At 30.7% G+C, this 22,910-nt stretch overlaps 1 protein-coding gene across 1 annotated transcript; it reads right to left on the bottom strand.

Annotated features, from left to right (window-relative positions):
* Positions 1-1,104: 1,104 nt before the first annotated feature.
* On the bottom strand, positions 1,105-10,493 carry LOC112026478 (microtubule-associated protein 70-2). The gene is given in 11 exon segments (XM_065781436.1): positions 1,105-1,407; positions 2,108-2,295; positions 2,389-2,925; positions 3,018-3,085; positions 3,676-3,826; positions 3,933-4,088; positions 4,204-4,374; positions 4,536-4,706; positions 4,808-4,873; positions 8,451-8,536; positions 10,054-10,493. Coding segments are annotated over 11 exon segments (1,854 nt in total). The 5' UTR covers positions 10,295-10,493; the 3' UTR covers positions 1,105-1,388.
* Positions 10,494-22,910: the final 12,417 nt, after the last annotated feature.

The raw sequence follows: 22,910 nt of genomic DNA, 5'->3' as shown, positions 1-22,910 counted from the left end.
ATAACCAAAAATTTGGGCCACAATGAAAGTAGCATATCGAAACCTCATATGAAACTCTAAAACTCTACAAGACCTTAACTCATCTCTTACTTGGTTTATTTTCCCCTTCTCCCAATGCTAAAGGCTGCTCTTAGTTCTATTTTTTGTGGGAAATTTTCTTTTTGTTACGAGAGACGTTAATTTTTGTCCCATAATTTAGCCCGCTAGACTACTAGTTATAACTGGAATGGACCCATGGATGTTAAGTATTCGGTAAAAGGGGTACAAATTGCAAAATGAAAGAAAAATAAACACCTTCTATTAAATTCATAATATTTATTAAATCGTTTTAATAAAAGTGGGAGATAAAATTATCAAAATTTTCTAATTTCCCACATACCTCAAGATTAAAAATGATTTTTTTTTTTTAATTTAAGAAAAATGATGAGTTTAGATGAAAAATAAACGTTTCTCTTTTTCATTCACATACTCCTCTTTTTCACTTTATTTTTTTTTTTTAGTTTTATTAAACAAAAACAAAAATTTATCTATCCCTTTTCTATTTTCTCTCTTTTTTCTCCTTTTTTATAATCTTCTCACTTTTTCATCATAGATTTTTATCTTTACACTTTTCTATCCTAACAGAAACATTACGTTAAAATGATAAAGCTCACATCCCAAATTGAAATGTCAAGGTGGTTGTCAATTGTCAATCACATGAAATCATGAACGTAACCAGTAAATGGTATTGGGACAGAAGCAAAGCAGAACTTGGCTGCACACAATAGCCATGAAAGCATTAAAATCAAGAACATGGCGTTTATCTGTATCAATCCAAACGAACAACCCGGAAATTCAACATTTGAATGGAGGTAAGTCAGGTTGGGAGTAGTTTCTTGTAAAGGCATATTTTTACTTTAAGGCAAAGCAAGCCCATCCAAGTTTTTACCATTTTTCAAACAACCCATCAATTTTTGCCAAAATTTTTAAATGCACAATATCCCGAAAACTGTACTGATAAGTGATAAGATCTTCCATACCTATATACAGTTGTAAATAGTGCTTTTATAGTAGTTTCAAGGTTCCTTTACTTTGAAGGAGGTTCCTTTACTTTGAAGGAGGTAGTTTTATCTTAAGGGATTTCATGGCGCCCTTAACTTGATGATATATCTTTGGTAATAACATTAGTACACAAGTGTACAGCAAATATACATGACAGGATGATTTCCTGGAAAACCTAGAGTCAGTTCTTTACAAATCGACTACCTGGCTGAGACAGTTTAAATATATGAAGAGGGAAGACAAAAAACCAAGTCAAAACCAGATACTTATATAGACCGGAGAGAGGATAAATTAAAGAGATGCCTTTGTCTGGTCAATTACATAGGACCTGCAGCAATTTCAGTTGCCTATGGGTTCCGTGCATTCCTGAAATATGAAGCAAAATTATTACTGGTTAAGAGAAATGACAGTACTTTTACATACTGCAAATGCTTGGATGTTGAACAAATTTGTTATAATCTCCATGATACAAAAGTAGCCTTGATAAAATTATCGACCATAAACCTTTACCACAGCCATGGATGTGTGACAAAGATGCAATGTAACTGCATCCCTAAAGCAGGAGCAGGAGACATGGAAAGAAGATATGGCCATATAGAGCTAATATAACATATGATAAACATTTTTTTAATTAATCAAATTACATAGATTAACATCTACAAGACACATTTCCTATTCCTTGCCATGCCGCCATAAATAATATCAGTGATACCATAAAAGTTGCTTAAATTCATAATACCATAAAAGTTCTCACATTGCCCATATTTGTATTTTACTTCATTTGTAGATTTTGAAGTGCCTTGCTGTGTGTGTGAAATATTCATCTTCATTGGATCTTTTGGTAGTAGAAACGTGTGCTCACCTGTACTAAGTGCTGTATTTAAAGTTACTATACGTAATATATTTTGTTTATAAGCAATATATTAATAAAGCATAAAAAGGGGCGCAGCCCTATATCACACGAGATCCACAAGAGAAACACCTAGAAAGAAAATGTAGCCTCTGATATTTAGAAGATCAATAAAGTCACTACAGATTTACTTTTACACAAAGTAAAGAACTTCACCTTGCAGAAGTCAAATGTGAACTATTTACAGCCCCCCTATGAGTACTTATTCGCCGCATCCTCTGATCATGATCCTTGCTGACACGTATAGCAGCAACTTCCTTTTCCTTAGCAGCAACTTCTCTTCGCATCTTTTTAGCTTCAACTTCCATTGCTTTGTTCAATGTATCAACCTTTTTTGCCAACATCTGCTTAATTTCACATTAGAAGAAATAGATTAGACTAAGAGCATAAATGGGGGTTATAACAGGCTGCAAAATCAGATCAGTATGCAGTCCAACCTCAATTGCATCATCCTTGTCCTTGAGTGTCTGATCTCTCTCATTGCAAGCTTTTCTCAGAGATACAACCTCTTTTTGTAGCATATCATACAGCATTCCAGAAACATAATCTTCATGTTCTGGTTTGGTGTTTCCAATTGGAGTTCCATTTTCACTCTCCATGTGAGTACCATTTGTTTCGCTAATTAGGTTATGATCACAGGTATTGGTGGGCACATTATCCTTCCCACTTGCATCTGGTATCAGCTTACCTCTATCCAGTGATCTACTTCCACCATCAAATGATCTAGTCGAGATATTACCATGCTTTAATAATGTGCTAGCACTGTTTGATCTGAGAAGCCCATATTGTGAATTTGAAGTTCTCTTTGATAGATACCCATTGGAGGATGACTTTGAGAAATTCTCTGCTCCACCAAGAGACTGACGCCTTGAAGATCCATTGCTTATGGTTCTCCCTTCTGAGGCAATGCGAGAGTTACCATTAGACGTTTTAAGCCTTTCCTCCAAAACCTTGAATCGCAATTGGTATTTTTCCTAAGAAATCAAGTAATAAATGAACAATCAAGAAATGAATATTCAGCAAGTAACAAAAGCAGGGAATGAAGTTAATAGATTAGCTTACACACTTTAAGCTGCGCTTCTGCCTTTGCGGTGCGCTCAGCTACTGCCAGTTTATCACGAAGCTGTTGCATTTCTCCCTAAAAATATATGTAAAACTATATTTAGTCTTCACAATACCTTTTAATTTATTGTACTTCAAAACGGCAATATTCAGCTTTCCATAGCAACTATGTATTTTGAAACACTATACTCTGTTTTGTGTTTTATACAAGCAAAATTTATGACTGTGTTTCACATGGTCTAACTATATGTCACCCAGTCTTGTTCTGATATCAACCTGTTTAACATCCTGGTTTCTATTTTATAGTTGGCAATAAAAATCAAAATTAAAAATAACAGACAAGGATAGATTGTTGTATGCCTCTTCTTCCATGCATCATGAAAGAATCCTAGCTCACTTACAGTTATTAGATGATAAACCCAGCACACTACAAGAAGACTAGGTTTTGATGTTAGTTCAAACACTTCCTATTATCAATCAATGTATCAATAAACATACTAATTGAGTACAGACTAACAGCAGAACCAAATGTTTCAAGAATATCCGTAGCAGAAACATCCATTAGAGAGTGACTTCCAGCAATAAAACTTGCTCAGTATTCAGGGTATTCTTTGAAGAAATGAACTTTGAAGAACATGATAAAGAGGCATTGAATGGGTAACATGCCTGAAAAAATTTTCTTTCCTCAAGCCATTGCTTAACAGGCATCACTTTGTCATTGGCATCTTTCCACTCATTTGCAACTACAGTAGCAACACGATTTGCAGTAACCTTCGCACGAGCTACTTCCCGTTCTAAAGTTTTTCTCTCCTCCTATTCAAGCTTGAAGATTAGAAGCAATTTGTAGCATTTCTAACACATTCAAAACAACTACCAGTTGTTTTGTAGAACTGAAAATTCCAAGGGTAACAGTCATTACATTCATCTCTTGCACTTTTCGTTGATAATCACGCACAGCATTAGCAGCAGCACCACCAGCCAAAACAGCCTCCTCAAGCTCACGAACAGTTTGGGTTAGCTTTTCAACCTCTGCAACCTTCTGCCGATGCATTTTGTCCATGATTTTGTTCTCCTCCTGATTAGTGAACAAGACATTTCAAACCAAACTATGTCACTCATTGATACCTCTAAGCACATGCCTTCATTTGCATGGACATCATGAAGGAGAAAATTTTGAATGAGAGGAAAACCTGGCATATTTCAATTTGCTTCATTAGCTCCTGGTTTTTGTTTTGCAGATCATCAACCAAGGATGCTTTAGCCAAAGCAATCTGAACAGTTCTCTCAGCCTCAAGAAGAGCAGCCTCTTTGGATTTAGTAAGCCGATCAAGTGCTCTATTGTCATCCTGCAACTTTGCTACCTAAATACCAAAACATCATGCAGAGGTAGAAAAGTTTACTGCATTACTCTTTGAGGTTGATCTATATGAATGGGTGACACTTAACAGTTCTAAGTACAACAGTATGACCACAAACAACAAAAAGAAGTCACAAAATTTCAAGGTTAAAATATAAATAATACCTCCAGCCTGGCCAGTTTAAGCTCTGCCTCCAGCGGTGTAATAATTGCCTCAATGGGAGGCATTTCATCATCCTTCTGTGCAGCATGGACCCTTCGAAGTGTAGCTTCAGCTGCAAATTGTGCAGCCAAAGCAGCTTTTTTCTCATCATTTATCTTCTTGATCTCAAGGTTCTGAAGATAATAACATTCTCATGGTTGTGAGAACAAAAATGACTTCCTATTTTGGTTATAAAAAATAATTACTCCAATTAAGCAACAATGAAAAATAGTACCTTGCTCTCCAAGAGAGCTTCAGTCACTTTAAGTTTTTCATCCACTTTATTTAGCTCATCTGTCAGCTGAAATCGTAAGCCAGAGAGAATAATCAGAATCCTCTCTATATTAGCAGAATTGAATATCATCCAATACATTACTTTCTCTGTTGACTATCAATAATCTTTCAATAGTGATAAAAAATAAAAAATAAAAAAGTTAAAATATTTTAATATTGTTCATATAGAGACAATAAGATTTGTATATTAATGACAATTGAAATTTTCCAATTATTCTGGTCATATAAAGGCCAGCTAGTCCATTTTGCAAAGGCCTTTTCTTTTAGTTTTTTAGCTTATTTGCTTTTGTAAGCTTTATAAAGCCTCATTTTTGCTAGGTACAACTATGCTTTAACAAATTTCAGCAAATAAGCAAATAAACTTTCAGCAAAAAGCTATATGCAAATGCACTCTAAAATTCATGTCAGAAGTAAGAAAACTAGAAAAGTTTTAGTTCTATCTTTCTCTATTTTTCTATGAAGATGACTTTCTATTATGCTTCTTCTTTCTAGAGTTTTGTTTTCTTTTTCTTTTTTGGGGGGGGGAGAAGGGTGGGGAACCTTGAATGCTACCTTTGGGACAAAATACCATTAATATGGCTACAATACATAGCCCATGGATGAAATAGGTGAAAAAAATTAGGATATTTATTTTTAAGGAAATTTTAAAGAGGATTTGAAGTCACATAATGGAGATATCAAAATATAATTGATTTCCACATGGATCAACAAGAGGATGTGACAAGGTCATACCAAAAACCCTGAAATATTAAACCTTAACAATAATCCTTCCACAATGTGAAAATTGAACTATAATGTGCATGTAATTATGATGTTTTACCATAAATAAATAGAAAAAAACCCATCACAAAATATTTATTGATTTTTTTTGTTTAATAGAATCCTCAAAATATTTATTGATTTTAATAACTTAAATTTATCATATATGATATAACATAAACTAAAAAATTACATTAATCCCGTAATAAGAATATAAAAAAATAATAATAATAGTAACTAAAGTGGACAGAATTGAAGCATCAAACAATTATAACCGCATCTTTTTTGCAAGGAAATATCAATTTACAGGCATTTCCATTTTAGGCACTTAGATCTTATTATATGTGATAACATGTAATACATATAAACATTGATAAGACAGTCTTATTATATTTCCATTGCACTGAAATTATGTATAGTAAAACAATGTTGAGATAACAATCTGGCCTTCATTTTCATTATATTTGTGTTATTTAGCTGTATGATTAAAGAAAGAATATAAACATATATTCTTTCTTCTCATATGCATCTTCAGGCTGATATTAGTTCAAAAATTCAGTTCATATTACTATAGTAGCACCTCTTCAACTGCCTTCTCTTTAAGGCGCTCCGAATTCTTCAGAGACTTGATTTCTGCAAGCGCATCTCCTAATTCCCGATCTTTATCTGTAAATGCAGTCAAATCCTACAGTTTATTCAATAATACGCTCAATATTATATAGAACTACAAGCATGAATATTAACTCAAAGGGGTAGCACAAAGGTCACTAGTGGTAGCCCAGACAATTTAGAAGCACGAAAAGCTTAACAACAATGCCTAAGCAGAACATATTTTGCTCATAACAACAGCCATCAAAAAGTGCAAACAGTTTAAGAACTCAACAGAATTCTACCCAAGTTCAACCAGCCATTGTTCTTAGTTAACGTGTACATCCAAGCTCCAAATAACACATGAACGCTCTTTAATAGGTAGAAAGCAAGGTTGAAATTTGAAAGGAAATAGTTTGCTTAACTCCTTAGATATGGATTAGTTCTTACACTTTGTTGATAAGTGAAGAAAAAATGTCCTTTTTCATTTAAGCTGCGTTCCTTATAGAAGAATTTAGAATGAGAATTGTATTCCCAAGTTGTTTAGTTGACAAAACTCTCAAGAACTACAATTCCCATAAAAAGTGAGAATTCCAACTCCCACCTTTCAGGTAGGAAATTTCAACTTATATACCTTGCATTTGTGACAATTTAACTTTACACTTTTTTTTTCCTTTTCTATAACTAACTGAATAAAGTTAAGTTTTAATAAAAAAATCCAAGTTCATTTTTCACCCAAATAAGAACTTTATCATTGTTCAAGGGCATTTGGGTCATTTAAAAAAAAATCCATAACAGTCACATTATAGTTACCAAACGAGTATGTATAAGTATAACATTATTTTAAACAATTAAAATATATATTGTAAAATTAAAGTGTTTTATAAAATACTATAGAAACTCAAATTTATAAGCATATTTTAGCAACAGAAACATCAACCCTTATTAATTCTAAAATTCTTGCGAGTTTAAACTGTCTAGAATTTATAATTGAACTGGCTCTTAAACAGTATTTCACCGTCAAATATAACTAGCATAACTATAAAACATCAATTGAGTTAACTTTAAAAAATAAAATAAAATTTTGGGTAGCCAAATCATGTCATTCCAATAATCTCTGGTTAACAACATTTCTTTTTTACCACAATTCCATATTTTTGTGAAAACACACACACACACAAATCATCTGTATGTTAACTTTAATGAAATTTGTCAACAATTTAACGCATTTATCAATAAAAATCACAAATGCATTTTTTTTTTTACTTAATCATGCCAATAATAACGAATAAAAATGAAAATTATAAACAAATATTACACAATTCGGAAAAAAAAAATCTCTATTTTTCTATGAAGATGACTTTCTATTATGTTTCTTCTTTCTAGAGTTTTCTTCTTCTTCTTTTTTTTTTGTGGGGTGGGGGGGGAGGGTGGGGAACCTTGAATGCTTCCTTTGGGACAAAATACCATTAATATGGCTACAATACATAGCCCATGGATGAAATAGGTGAAAAAAATTAGGATGTTTATTTTTAAGGAAATTTTAAAGAGGATTTGAAGTCACATAATGGAGATATCAAAATATAATTGATGTCCACATGGATCAACTAGAGGATGTGACAAGGTCATACCAAAAACCCTGAAATATTAAACCTTAACAATAATCCTTCCACAATGTGAAAATTGAACTATAATGTGCATGTAATTATGATGTTTTACCATAAATAAATAGAAAAAACCCATCACAAAATATTTATTGATTTTTTTTGTTTAATAGAATCCTCAAAATATTTATTGATTTTAATAACTTAAATTTATCATATATGATATAACATAAACAAAAAAATTACATTAATCCCGTAATAAGAATATAAAAAAATAATAATAATAGTAACTAAAGTGGACAGAATTGAAGCATCAAACAATTATAACTGCATCTTTTTTGCAAGGAAATATCAATTTACAGGCATTTCCATTTTAGGCACTTAGATCTTATTATATGTGATAACATGTAATACATATAAACATTGATAAGACAGTCTTATTATATTTCCATTGCACTGAAATTATGTATAGTAAAACAATGTTGAGATAACAATCTGGCCTTCATTTTCATTATATTTGTGTTATTTAGCTGTATGATTAAAGAAAGAATATAAACATATATTCTTTCTTCTCATATGCATCCTCAGGCTGATATTAGTTCAAAAATTCAGTTCATATTACTATAGTAGCACCTCTTCAACTGCCTTCTCTTTAAGGCGCTCCGAATTCTTCAGAGACTTGATTTCTGCAAGCGCATCTCCTAATTCCCGATCTTTATCTGTAAATGCAGTCAAATCCTACAGTTTATTCAATAATACGCTCAATATTATATAGAACTACAAGCATGAATATTAACTCAAAGGGGTAGCACAAAGGTCACTAGTGGTAGCCCAGACAATTTAGAAGCACGAAAAGCTTAACAACAATGCCTAAGCAGAACATATTTTGCTCATAACAACAGCCATCAAAAAGTGAAAACAGTTTAAGAACTCAACAGAATTCTACCCAAGTTCAACCAGCCATTGTTCTTAGTTAACGTGTACATCCAAGCTCCAAATAACACATGAACACTCTTTAATAGGTAGAAAGCAAGGTTGAAATTTGAAAGGAAATAGTTTGCTTAACTCCTTAGATATGGATTAGTTCTTACACTTTGTTGATAAGTGAAGAAAAAATGTCCTTTTTCATTTAAGCTGCGTTCATTATAGAAGAATTTAGAATGAGAATTGTATTCCCAAGTTGTTTAGTTGACAAAACTCTCAAGAACTACAATTCCCATAAAAAGTGAGAATTCCAACTCCCACCTTTCAGGTAGGAAATTTCAACTCATATACCTTGCATTTGTGACAATTTAACTTTACACTTTTTTTTCCTTTTCTATAACTAACTGAATAAAGTTAAGTTTTAAAAAAAAAAACCAAGTTCATTTTTCACCCAAATAAGAACTTTATCATTGTTCAAGGGCATTTGAGTCATTTAAAAAAAAATCCATAACAGTCACATTATAGTTACCAAACGAGTATGTATAAGTATAACATTATTTTAAACAATTAAAATATATATTGTAAAATTAAAGTGTTTTATAAAATACTATAGAAACTCAAATTTATAAGCATATTTTAGCAACAGAAACATCAACCCTTATTAATTCTAAAATTCTTGCGAGTTTAAACTGTCAAGAATTTATAATTGAACTGGCTCTTAAACAGTATTTCACCGTCAAATATAACTGGCATAACTATAAAACATCAATTGAGTTAACCTCGAAAAATAAAATAAAATTTTGGGTAGCCAAATCATGTCATTCCAATAATCTCTGGTTAACAACATTTCTTTTTTACCACAATTCCATATTTTTGTGAAAACACACACACACAAATCATCTGTATGTTAACTTTAATGAAATTTGTCAACAATTTAACGCATTTATCAATAAAAATCACAAATGCATTTTTTTTTTTACTTAATCATGCCAATAATAACGAATAAAAATGAAAATTATAAACAAATATTACACAATTCGGAAAAAAAAAATTCTCTAATTTTGGACAGAATATTACTTAAAAAGAAAAATGTTCGTTTCACCATTTCAATGGAAATCATTCCTTTAGTAAATCAGAGGAAAGCTCCATTTTCATAAAGCTATTTTTTTAAAAATTAAAAAATTTAAAAAAAAAATTCAATTTTCCACCATTAATTAAGCTCGAGGACAATCCTCCTAATGTACGCGTTCTAAAATTTTCTCGAGAAAACACTTTCTCAGAAAACAAACAAACAGAGAAAGAAAATGCGAACCTCGGAGATCATTCTCTAGGCGGTTGAGTTCAACGCGGACGGGATCGGAGCCGTGCAAGAGAGTGATGATCTCATCGACGTCGGAGCCGGCTCTGGTTATGACTCCTCCTCCTCCGCCACCGCCGCCGGCTGCGGCGGCATTACTAGGCTTCCTGGTCCGAGCCTTCAACGAAGCCGATGACGTCAGCCTCGGAGACGGCTCGGCTTCACAGTTGCTGCTGACGTGGACGATCGACGACATCAGAGATCCAGTGCTCCCGTGCTCATTCAACAGTTCCTTGAAAGAAAGAAAGAAATGGAGAGATATAGAGAGAGAGAGATTAAAAGTTTGGGGGATTTGGTATTTGTTTGTTTTTGGAGTATAAATAGGGGTTGGATTAAGAGGGGGGTTTAGGCGGGTTTAAATTTTGCTACAGTGAGACTGTGAGTGTGAGAGTGAGAGAGTGGGAGTTTGATTAGATAGTCATAAATTGGATTAGGATCATTTATTTACTTTTAGTTAGAAAGCTGTTTTGAACGTGATGTGAGAGAAGTTTTATACTCTGTTTCGCCTCTATGCCTTTGCTAAATGCACCCGCACTTCTTTTCCATTTGATTCTCATATTGCTTTTTATAAAATTAATTTTGTTAAAAGAGTCTCATTCCAAATTATTTAGATACATAGCTTCATTTGGAACTTGAGTTTTCTAAAATTCGAGTTTCTAAAATTTGAGTTTCAATGTGAAGAACTCAGCCTTCTTAAACTTTAGTTTCTTCAAAAAAAAAAAAACCGAATGGGAACTTAAAAACATCTCAACTCAAGTTTTTTCTACATGAAACATGAAAATCAAATGAACAAGAAAATAGGTGACAATGAATTAATTATCTCATGGCTCATGTATCAAACATTTGCATATATAACTTATTTGGTCCGAGCCTTCAACGAAGCCGATGACGTCAGCCTCGGAGACGGCTCGGCTTCACAGTTGCTGCTGACGTGGACGATCGACGACATCAGAGATCCAGTGCTCCCGTGCTCATTCAACAGTTCCTTGAAAGAAAGAAAGAAATGGAGAGATATAGAGAGAGAGAGATTAAAAGTTTGGGGGATTTGGTATTTGTTTGTTTTTGGAGTATAAATAGGGGTTGGATTAAGAGGGGGGTTTAGGCGGGTTTAAATTTTGCTACAGTGAGACTGTGAGTGTGAGAGTGAGAGAGTGGGAGTTTGATTAGATAGTCATAAATTGGATTAGGATCATTTATTTACTTTTAGTTAGAAAGCTGTTTTGAACGTGATGTGAGAGAAGTTTTATACTCTGTTTCGCCTCTATGCCTTTGCTAAATGCACCCGCACTTCTTTTCCATTTGATTCTCATATTGCTTTTTATAAAATTAATTTTGTTAAAAGAGTCTCATTCCAAATTATTTAGATACATAGCTTCATTTGGAACTTGAGTTTTCTAAAATTCGAGTTTCTAAAATTTGAGTTTCAATGTGAAGAACTCAGCCTTCTTAAACTTTAGTTTCTTCAAAAAAAAAAAAACCGAATGGGAACTTAAAAACATCTCAACTCAAGTTTTTTCTACATGAAACATGAAAATCAAATGAACAAGAAAATAGGTGACAATGAATTAATTATCTCATGGCTCATGTATCAAACATTTGCATATATAACTTATGTGATGATTTAATTAGGAGAAATTTTATATCTACAATATTTTCACAATAAATTATGTGTGACAGATTATTACGAGTTGTTATTAGTAAATAAAAGAGTAATTTTAGCGGTAAGTTTAAATTTGAACCAATAACAACGTACTACTTATAATTTGTTGTAAAAATATTATGAACATTAAAGTGGTTGATTATGAGTAACGGATAATAACTTTTTCATCGACCTATTATATTTTTCCCTACAGTCAACCATTTTGATAATCAATAGATATTTAATTGTGTCCCTATACTTATTATTAATCAACAGATGGTTTAAAACAAAATATATTGATAACTTGATATTTAATTCATCAAAGTTTTAGCTTGTTTACATTAATATTTTTACTTTTGTCTTTAAGTCCGTTTGATACGATTTATTTTTGATCTACTTGAAAATGGGATTGTTTGAACAATTTAATAATTTAAAAGAGTGCAACTTGATAACGTGTTAGCAAAAGAGCATTTAAGGTTAATTTTTTCACTCCCAACTATCAAATTATAAAATAATAATAATAATTATAAAGGAAATGCAAGTTGCAATGATTTTCATTGGCTCTTTTTTTTTTTTTCCTTTCCATAATGTGATAAACACATAAATAAATAAAATAATGCCAATCATACAAGGTTTGGCCTTTTGTAATATAACATCAATTATGCCTTTCCTTTTATTATTAACCGTAAAGTGAGTTGATAGACCTACATTTAGGACTTAGCAGACTATCTAAAGGTCAATGGTTTAATGGCCTCATGGCATTCTTCTCTCTCTTTATAGGTTGCATTTTCAATTGATGTTAAAGACAAAGAGCAAAACCCAGCTAAAGATTTACAATGATTGATGGAGTCATGTCAGTGGCGGAGCCAGGATTTTAGTCTAGAGGGGGCAAAATTAAAAGATGATATTAAAAGTGAAATTAATCTAAAAAATATTAATTAACAATAATAACAAAATAAATAAACAATTGTAAGCAAATATGAATATATTTCATATTATTAAAATAAATGAATAAAAAAAAAAACCCATTCATAGCTACTAAAAACTTTACAAACTGATGGAGTAAGAATGTGATTAGTGTTACTTAAAAAAATATAAAAAATAAATGTTTGAAATGATTTTTTTGTTATTGGTGACATGCCAATTTGTAAGACATAAGTTGTAAAATTTGTAATATCTCTAGCATCATTCAAAAATAAAATGCTGTGAAAAGTATCATAAATAGTAAAAATTGTGTAAATATTGATATAAATAAAAAATAAAAAATAGTGAAATGGGTGCAAATTGTGTAGGACAAGACAAAAGCAATGGTATGGTCACTTTCAAGTTTTCAACCAAGTAAAATCCTTTTTTTCTTTTTCTTTTTTTCCTCCATGTCAGTATATAACTGACTACTATTACTATAAAATTTGAGGAGTCAGGGGGGGCAGGTGCCCCCCCTCGCCCCCCTCTGGCTCCGCCAGTGAGTCATGTGATCAAAGTTTCAATAAGCTTTAAAATGATATGTTTGTCTTTTCAACCAAAAACAGAAGATAGAAAAATAGAAATCACGGTATATAAATGTTGATATCTAGTATCTCCTAAAAGACTTTGGCTTTTACCTGAAAATGAATATGAATTTTAATTCATACGACAAATATCAAATTGTCACAAAGCTCCTATCAGATGGTCTTGCCGTTTTGGTAACAATCAAAACCAAGGCAGAGAGGGACCCAGTTTCGGTTAGATCTACTCTGCTGGACCCCATGTCATTGCCCTCTGGGCCCCATCCTCTCTCTGTTTTCACATAAACCAACGGTCACATACCCATTTGCTTTAATACCAACGGTCAAAATTATGGAAAACCCACCTAACAGCAATCGAATTTTACCGTTATACCCCACGGGTGTGGGGTTTGGACTTTGGTTTCTAAAAAAATACGAAGTGCACGGGTGGAGTTCAGGCTGCGGGCACCATTACGTGCTAGTGGTACTCACAGTTGATGAATTTGTGGGATGTGGCCGGCTGTGATATCATATGTGAGCCACCCTTTTTTATTCTAAAAAAATTACCGTTACACACTAGTCTAATACTACAATGCATTAATACAACATGCATTTTACGGTTCTGATGCAATCAATCATGACCACACTGCAGAATTGGCCTCCCCCCATTTTTTTTTTTTTTTTTTAAGAATTATCTTAAATAATTTAAATTTTTTTAAAAGAACCTTATCATTTTGGCCCCTGTATCTGATAATATACATATATATTTAAGAAAGTCTAAAAATAAACATAACTTTCATTTATATAAAAGAATAATGTTAGAGATACAAATTATTTTACAAAAAATATTATAAACTACTAATATGGTGAGTGATTATTGGTAAATAAAAAAGTGATATTAATGGTGGGTTTAAATAAAAATCAATAAGATGTTGGTCACATCAACATTTTGTAAAATATTATAAAATAGAATACAATCCAAATTTTTTTTTTTTTCTTTTCAATTCTTTCATTTTCCCACTGTTGTTGCAGTTTTGTGTTTACAATATAAAAATAAAAGTTCTATGTGATTAAACTAGACAAGAAAAAGTGAAAGACAAACTTGAAACTTCTGTAAGACCCTCATCATGTACAGTATTCTTGTGTTACTTTACTTTTCATTTGCTTTCTTTTGATTTCTTTACTTTACTTTTCATTTGCTTTCTTTTTTATTTTCCTTATAATATATTATTTGTTATTATAATAATTAATATATTATATACCATATGGCATTATAATTTATTAATGTACTTGATTAATTTGATTAAAGTATACTGTATATACTACTATATTTACATGTATTTTGCACTTCAGGAAGGAAAAAAAAAACTTATATTTAGTTGTTGTTTATTGCACATATTGAGTTATGAAGTATTATACATTACCATTTTAGATTTCATACATACACACAAATTTTTATAGATGCCCCCCCCCCCCAAAAAAAATTCTTGGCTCCGCCACCTAAGACAGTTCAAAGAACTAGTAAAAGAAATGTTCAAGGTTTTTCAGGTCGAATCACAATAATGTTATTATTACTTTAATAATTCATTAAAAATCAAATATAGATATTATATTTATAAAATTAGTAAAATTGACTAATATGTCTGTAAATATTGGGAAAGTTTTAAAGAGTTTTAAGCATATTTTACAAATTAAATAAGAAATTTAATAATAAAAAAAACATGAAAAAAAGTTATGATTAAATTTTGAAGTATAAAAGTTCAATATTTTTTAATAATTATAATTATATATATATATATATATATATTATTTTTTAGAGATGAATAATTAAAATATGTAATATAATCAAAAATTATGATTATTTTGATATAATATAAAATAAAAGCAGTAATGAAAGTTAGTACCCGTTTGGGTGCTGGTGAAATTAGATGCATCTGCATCTGCATTTCCTTTTTTTTTTTTTTTTTTTGAGCATTTTGTGGTTGTGGTGGGAGTTCTAGTGAGTTCGGTGCATTGTTCATGAGACCCACAAACCTCTTTTTTTAACAAAACTTTCATTAAAAATGGATCACACGATACTATTCACACATTTAAAATTTATTTTACTACAGTATTTTTAGTTTTCAGCAAAATAAGCGATATCCAAACGGACTCTTAATAGGATAGAGTGACATCTCTTACTCTTTAGAGTGCTCTTGCATGTCCAATTTTTTGATGGAGCTCATATCCATCGCATTCATCACGGAAGAAGTCATGTGTGAAACTTTTAGCAAGGGGAGGAAATTCTCCTATTGATAATTTTGTGTTCTATTCATATCTTTCTTCTTTTATTTTGTACTAGTTTTTAGCAAACATTTAGGGTGTTATATAGTTCACCTACAAAAATAACAATTCTCTCACTTAATTTTACAACTTGTTAATTTGTACAATTCTAAGTAGTGAATGTAAAATGGTGGATCACACAAGACATAAAATGTCTACTACTCATAATCACATAAGTCAATAAGTTGTGAAATTAAATATGTAATTTGACTGAGTCTATAAAATTAATCATGTTATGTAACATAGACCTTGTACTATTTAAGCTCTAATAAAAATTTCCATTTTCACCTAAAGAACCAAAGGAAACATTTTCAAAATAAAGGTACATGATCTAGCCACGTCACGAGGCAACTGGATGAGTAATGGTGTGGTGGCGAAGCAGGGGAACAGGGTAATGCGGAGAGAGAAACCAAGGGAAGAGACAAGAGCACATGCGCGTGAGAAAGCACATGACAAAGCGTGAATCTAACCATATGCTGGGTCCCAAATCTTTGTATGATATATATATCTTGTATTATTTTCTCTTCTTCGTTTTTTTTTTTTTTCCAAAATTTGATTATTGTAGGGTCCAGGTAGGGCCATCTACTAAGCCATCCATTTTTTTAAACACTTTCTCAAAAAAAATTGTCAATAATTAATTATTATATGCTCTTAAGATACATATTAAAAAAATCCTTGTAAGTAAGCTCAATCAAACATTATCATCAATTCACTCGTTTCCCACACGTGCCACCACACGAGCGTGCATGATTGGAATCTCAAAATCAAAATATTGTCGTTCATTATGTTTAAGGTCATGGATTTGCAACACATGGCACTCGTTCGACATGGCAATAATCTAACAATAATAATTTTATGTTCACTTCTTATAAAGTTCTACCACCACCACAACTTGTGGCTAGTTTGGATTGTTTTCTAAATTATATCTGGAGTTTTTGTTTGTTACATTTTTTTTTTCCTCTTCATGTACCCCAGTTGAGTTTGAGCTTTGTTTTTGTTTTGTTTTTTTTTTTTTCTTTTTTTTCTTTTTCTTTTAAGGATGTTTTTATGTTTACTTTGTAAGCTTATATTGTAGACATTCAAAAAATAGCAAATATTATACACATTTGCAACAAAAAAAAATGTAAATATTATACAAATTTTGCAAATGTGTACAAAATTTGCCAATTTTATGTGTCTGACATATAAACTTATATTGTAAGTATAATGAATACATAGAGATATTGTGAAAATGTTGTAATGCATGTATTAATTTTTTATGGGTCAAAATCTATATATAAAAGAGTAAATGGAAAAGTTATAGTAGTTTCGCTATAGTAATTTTGGTTTGTTCAATTTTTAATGTTTCACTGTAGTAGATTTGCTACATTATTTTTTATTTGTCTAATTCACACTATTCACATTATAATAAATATTAACACAACAAACTGATACAATATTTTTATAATTGTTGAGGCGTTGATTCCTTATAGGCCAAAATAAAGTAATAAAATATCATATTGGAACCAACCACAACTAAAAATAAAAGTACTATGAAAAAAGAATTGCTATATTCACAATATTTTTTACAACACTTTCATAACAAATCATAGGTGGCAAATTTTTATTGGTTCTAATCTAAAGTAACCAATGAAATTACTTTTTTGCCCACTAATGACAACCTGTAATAATCTACTACTTATAATTTGTTGTTAAAATGTGGTACACAAGCATTTTTTGGTGAAAATGGTAAGACATCTTATTGTTATCACAATATTCTCAAAATTGCTAAGCTGTCAATTCTTTATAAGTTAAAATAAAATATAACAAAATTATAAAGGTATTGTGAAAATGTTGTGCTATTTTGTTGTGTTTTAGAAATTTTTTATTGGTTTAGTCAGCTTTGTTGAGCCAAAATTCATTGTTTCACATACAATTTTCTTGGGTTGACCTTTTTATTTTATTTTATTTTTTTTTTATTTGGGCGCCATTTTAAGAAAAACACATAGTTTTACATATAAAAACAAAACAAAAACTTAGGATAAAAATACTTTTTATAATTTATGTTTGGGGTAGTTTACAATTTCTCTTTAAACTTTAAAATCAAGCAATTTTTCCTTTAGTATTTTGGAAAAGAGCAAATATGTCATATTGTTATTCTCTTAGTTAAATCCTAATGAAAATTTATGATTTTTAAAATATTTTATTGCGTAATGTCTAAAATACTCCCACTAAATTTTAACATTCTAAAAAAAATTTTCGTGTATTTTGAGTTTTAGATTGTAATAATTATTAGAAAGTTGGAATAATAATATGAGGTGTAGGGATGTTAGGCCCAAAAATTTAATGTAAATTTATTATAATGGGCCCATAGCCCAAGCTGAGGGTAGGAATAGTTTCCATAACAAAGGACTGTGTTAGCAAGGAAAAAGTTTAGTTTTGGTTACTGAGGCTCCATGTGTTATTGGCCGAAGGTAATATCTCCTTGGCAGACTAGAGCCGAGGTCAGAAGAAATGGTTTATTAATGCAGAAGAACCTTTCAGGAAGTTCTGTCGATATAAACAGTCACTGAATGGATATTGAACTAAAGGAAATCCTAAGATATCTTAGGAACGAAGCTGTCACCACCACATTTAATGTTCTGCATCTACTTTTCTGGGTGCATTAATGTGGAGAAGACCCCTGAACAGTGGAAAATTGGTTACCCCAAGACATATAAGACCAGAGAAGGTGCCTAGTGGGATAGACATTCAAGTGAGGACTTAGATGCTTAACAAATGTAGGATGGAGATGTTGCGAAAGGGACTATATAAGGAATGAGGCCCTTCATGAAAGGGGGGGGGGGGGGTCGGAAAAATCTAAAGGAATCTCTATAGTATTCAGGAACAAAGCTTGTAACCAAATTGGAAGATAATATAATAGAACAGTGCACCTCGAAATTTGCTGAGGACCATTTTTCTTCATTATAATCTTATTTTGTTTCATTCTCTTATCGTCTGATTAATTCCAATGTTTGTTTGATCAACTACAGCCCAATTCTCTAACCCATTCTCTATAAATTTATTGTTTTTGGGCTTCTTGGGCTTGAACCATTCCATATAGTGGGCTATAAGCTCAAAACTGGTCCTTACATGAGGTGTTTTATTTTGTTATCTAAAGAATTAGTGAAAAATTTGATGACACATATCTTTTGTTATCTTATTTATTTATTTATTTATTAATTTTCTTAACAAAACTTAGTTGTTTATTGTTGAAAGATGATGATATTCGTTATTATTTTTAGAAATTTTTAATAAGTGGATATATTGCCTTTAACACAAAAGTGCTAAAGAACTATTATAATAAAATAAATATTTATATATTAAATAGCTACTCTAACTTTGTGGTTGATCAAAATTCTTATATGAATAAGATTAATTTTTTATGACATAATTAACAAAATTCCTAAAATTAATGTCTCTTCTGATTAATGTAAATCTCTATGTATTTTAAAAATCGAATGATTTATATTTTTATTTTGTGACATAAATAAAATCTAGACCTTAATCACTGCTCTTTTTCCAGCAAGCACATGCTTTGTCCATGCTGCCCTGACTAGTAGTGGTGTAATAGGTATATAAAGGACTCAAGATATAACATAATTGCACTACTTGTTGGTTGTTATCTCAAGTGGTAAGCTTTCAAGTTTTTCTCTCAAGCTCTCAGTTAATCATTTTTTTTTAGCTTTCAATTTCTTTTCCCTACTTTCCTATTTTAACATATCAGTATAAAATTTTGAACTAGGTTGTGATTTCAAGAGCTTGTATAATTACTAGTAGGGAAAAAAAAACCTGCATAACACTAGAAATTTATGCATTTATAATTTTGTTATATTTTGTCCTTGTACATAATTAGGTTGAAATTTTGCATTAATCATCGAGCCAATGTTGTACCTCTATTGTCATTTTCTGTGATTTCTCAATTTTCAAATTTACTTTAAATTTCAATAAGCAGAAGTTAGTTATATATTCTTGAACCAAAAAAAAAAAAAAAAAAAATTGAACAATTAGCAAATCTAGAGGGTGCAGTGGAAATAAGGAAGTTCACCGATTAGGATATTCTCAATAAGTAGAAGCTAGTTATATATACCCAGGGATAAGAAGTCAAAAAAACAATTAGGATATTCTCAATTCCGAATAGCTCACTCTCACTTGATGACTGAACTCAACCTGATATATAAGAAGCCATATCATAAGTGATTATGTTAAAGGGTGTACTTAGGACCATTATTAATAAACTATATTGATAAAGTTTTAACATCACTTTTATTAGAAATATAAAAAGTTGTTATAAAAATTAATTGTTTTATCATTTTTCTATAAAATATTTTTAAAAATAGTTTCTAACCGTATCTTAATTTTGTGTCAAGTATCCTTTTAATTACACTTTTATTTCATGCCACATATCTTTCTAAATTTTTCATTATGCCCTAATTTTGTGTCATTTATATTTACATGCAAATTTATGTATTTTATGTATCCACAATACTATTAACGTGTACAACCTATTATTTATTAGATTGAAACATAAAACAAGTATTATAAGCTAGATTTTTTAAAATTAAAGTCACAAATGAACACAACGCCTTTTTGTAAGTCACAAATCAAAATTCTAACGGGACAAGGAATAATAATAAAAGCAACTCGTACAGGCATCTGTGGGATGATTATCTACAATTTTAATCATGGGGATACTTAGTAAGATTTTTGTCGCTTGGAGTTGGAAGATAAGGATAAAACATAGGTGAAAAGAATAACAACCATTTAATAGACTAGAATATGATATGATTGAAATGAGGCCACGCACACATAAAAGGTGATGGGGCATTATTATAAAGAGTAACATTATAAACACAACTTTTTTCTCAATAAATTTCTTAATTGATAAATTATCGACGGTGAATAAACGGGTCTATAAATATCAACTGTCTATTGCTCATAGTTGACTAACTAAATATTTGTGAAATTTGATGCGAAAAAAGTTATACAAGCAGCATTTATGTTATTGTAATTCAAGCAAATATAAACTTGCCGTGTATTACTTTCTCTTATTTTGGAGGAAAGTTTTAATCAATTAGAGAGTGCCACACACTTGAAGTACGAATGCATCTCCGTAAACCGCAAAATTTTTTTTAAAAATTTATCCAATACGTTCAGAGCAGTGTTTCTCATCTCATATAAATGGCAATAATAGTTAAAGAAGGACTTAAGATCAAATCTCATCTATAACCAAATGAAACTAAATATCTTAACCTAATGAAAAAGAATGCCACCTCCCCTTCTTCACTATCAGGGACGGAGCCAGACTTTAGACTTAGGGGGGGCAAAAATTATGTTAAAAAAATTTCTTGACTTGTAACTAAATGAGACTATCTTATAAAAATTAATGTTTCCATTACTTCGTTCTGTCATTTATTTAATTAATTTTCAAATGTTTCTTCAATTTCAAACCTTATAGCTCTACTAATTGAGAATTAAAAAAAAAAAATGTAAACAAAGAGAAGATAAGAAAAGTCCATACCTCAAACGTTTTCCTAAAAAAAAAAAAAAAAACCTCAAACGTTTCAACTTTCAAGTTAAACCAATTTAACTAGTTAAATATTAGAAGTATTCCCTTAAAAATTAATAGCCACACACGTAGTCCTCTTAGTAACATACTCAATAGCTTATGGCCACACACAAAAAAGAGCTAAGAGTGAGCGGGAGTAGTCTAAGTACAAACCCTTTATCTCTCTCAAATAAACATTCTAAATAGAGTAGAGTGAGTGACTTTCCAGATATTACTGGTAAACTTTTTTGAGTTGCCTCCTCATTCCTCAAGAACAATGCAGATTGGGATGTCAAAGAGGTTTTTATTTATTTATTTATTTATTTTATATATATATATATATATCTCTTACAGTTCAAGGATTTGTTACTTGTTTTTGGGGAATTTGTTTGTTTGACTGTGGAGAGGCCATCAACTAAAGTGATGGACTTTATTTTTCATTTAAAAAAAAAAAAATCTATTTTAGATGGGTTGTAAGGGCCAATTTGTAAATTGTTGGGGGAGAGGGGTGGCCAAGAGTAATTATCTTGGACCTAAATGTTAAAAAAATTCAGAATATATATACTATTATGAATTTTTTTTTTTTAAATCTAGGGGGGGCCACTGCCCCCCTTAGTCAATGAACAGCTACGTCCCTGTTCACTATCTATCTATTTAAAAAAAAAAGAAAAAAAGAAAAATAAAAAGAAAAAAAGGATCATATAAGAGAAAATACTATAGAGTAAAATACCTATCATATCTATTGAATATTACACACACACACAAAACCACCAATGATAGCAAATAATAATCTTTATAGGTGTAGCCCATACAAATCCTATTTTATCTATAAAATGGGATTAGCGATAATGCACATTCTTCTACTCTAATTAACTCGGGCGCCATGGTAGATGGGAGTCCATGCTTAATTTAGCCTATGAGTGAACATGAGGCATCATATAATAAATAAATATATATATATACACACACACACTAACCTCATCACAAGTGCACCGCACGTGTGATGAGGCTCTTTTTTTTATTTTGAGTTTAATATAATTTTTTAATTTGAATTTATCTATTATTAGTGAGATTATATAGGAAGAAAATTTTAAGAAACTAAAATTTAGAATTTGAAAATGAGTAAATCGTTGGGTTTAGTGTGTGCTAGTTTTTAGGAAAAAAATGCATCAAACGTGCGTGAAATATATTTAAATAGAGAATGTGCTAATTTTTAGGAAAAATAGTTTCTCTGTCATTTTTTTTTAAATTTTTTTGAATTACAATTTTAACCTTATTTTTTATTTTTTAAGAATATGGATTATCTAATTAGATTAAGGATATTTTTGACATTTTTTAAAACCATAACTAACTTTTTGAATCTCTCTCTCTCTCTCTCTCTCTCTCTCTCTCTCTCTCTCTCTCTCTCTCTCGTGCATTTTTTTTTTCTTTATATGTCTCTTTAATCACTTGTAGAGTCTCGATTGATAACATTAAATGAGTTCTTTTAATATAATTTCCTTTCCCTTAAAACTTTTGCCATGTTGTTGGGAAATTAATGTTTTGAAAGAGTTAAATTGCAAAAGAAATTGATCAATATCTTTGACTATCTTCCAAACATATATATATATATATATATATATATATATATATTGGCAAAAACGCTATTTTAGTCCCTATATTTTAGGGTCACAGTCAATTTGGTTCATACATTTTCGTAACAGTTAATTTAATTTTTGTTATTTTTAACTTACAATCAATTTGGTCCCTACCATTAACTCACTAATGGAAAATGTCTATGTGGCTAACGAATTTTCAGTTG

This window comes from Quercus suber, unplaced genomic scaffold (genome assembly GCF_002906115.3).
Source record: "Quercus suber isolate HL8 unplaced genomic scaffold, Cork oak 2.0 scaffold_266, whole genome shotgun sequence".
NCBI lineage: Eukaryota > Viridiplantae > Streptophyta > Magnoliopsida > Fagales > Fagaceae > Quercus > Quercus suber.
This window is presented reverse-complemented; position numbering and strand designations above follow the sequence as displayed.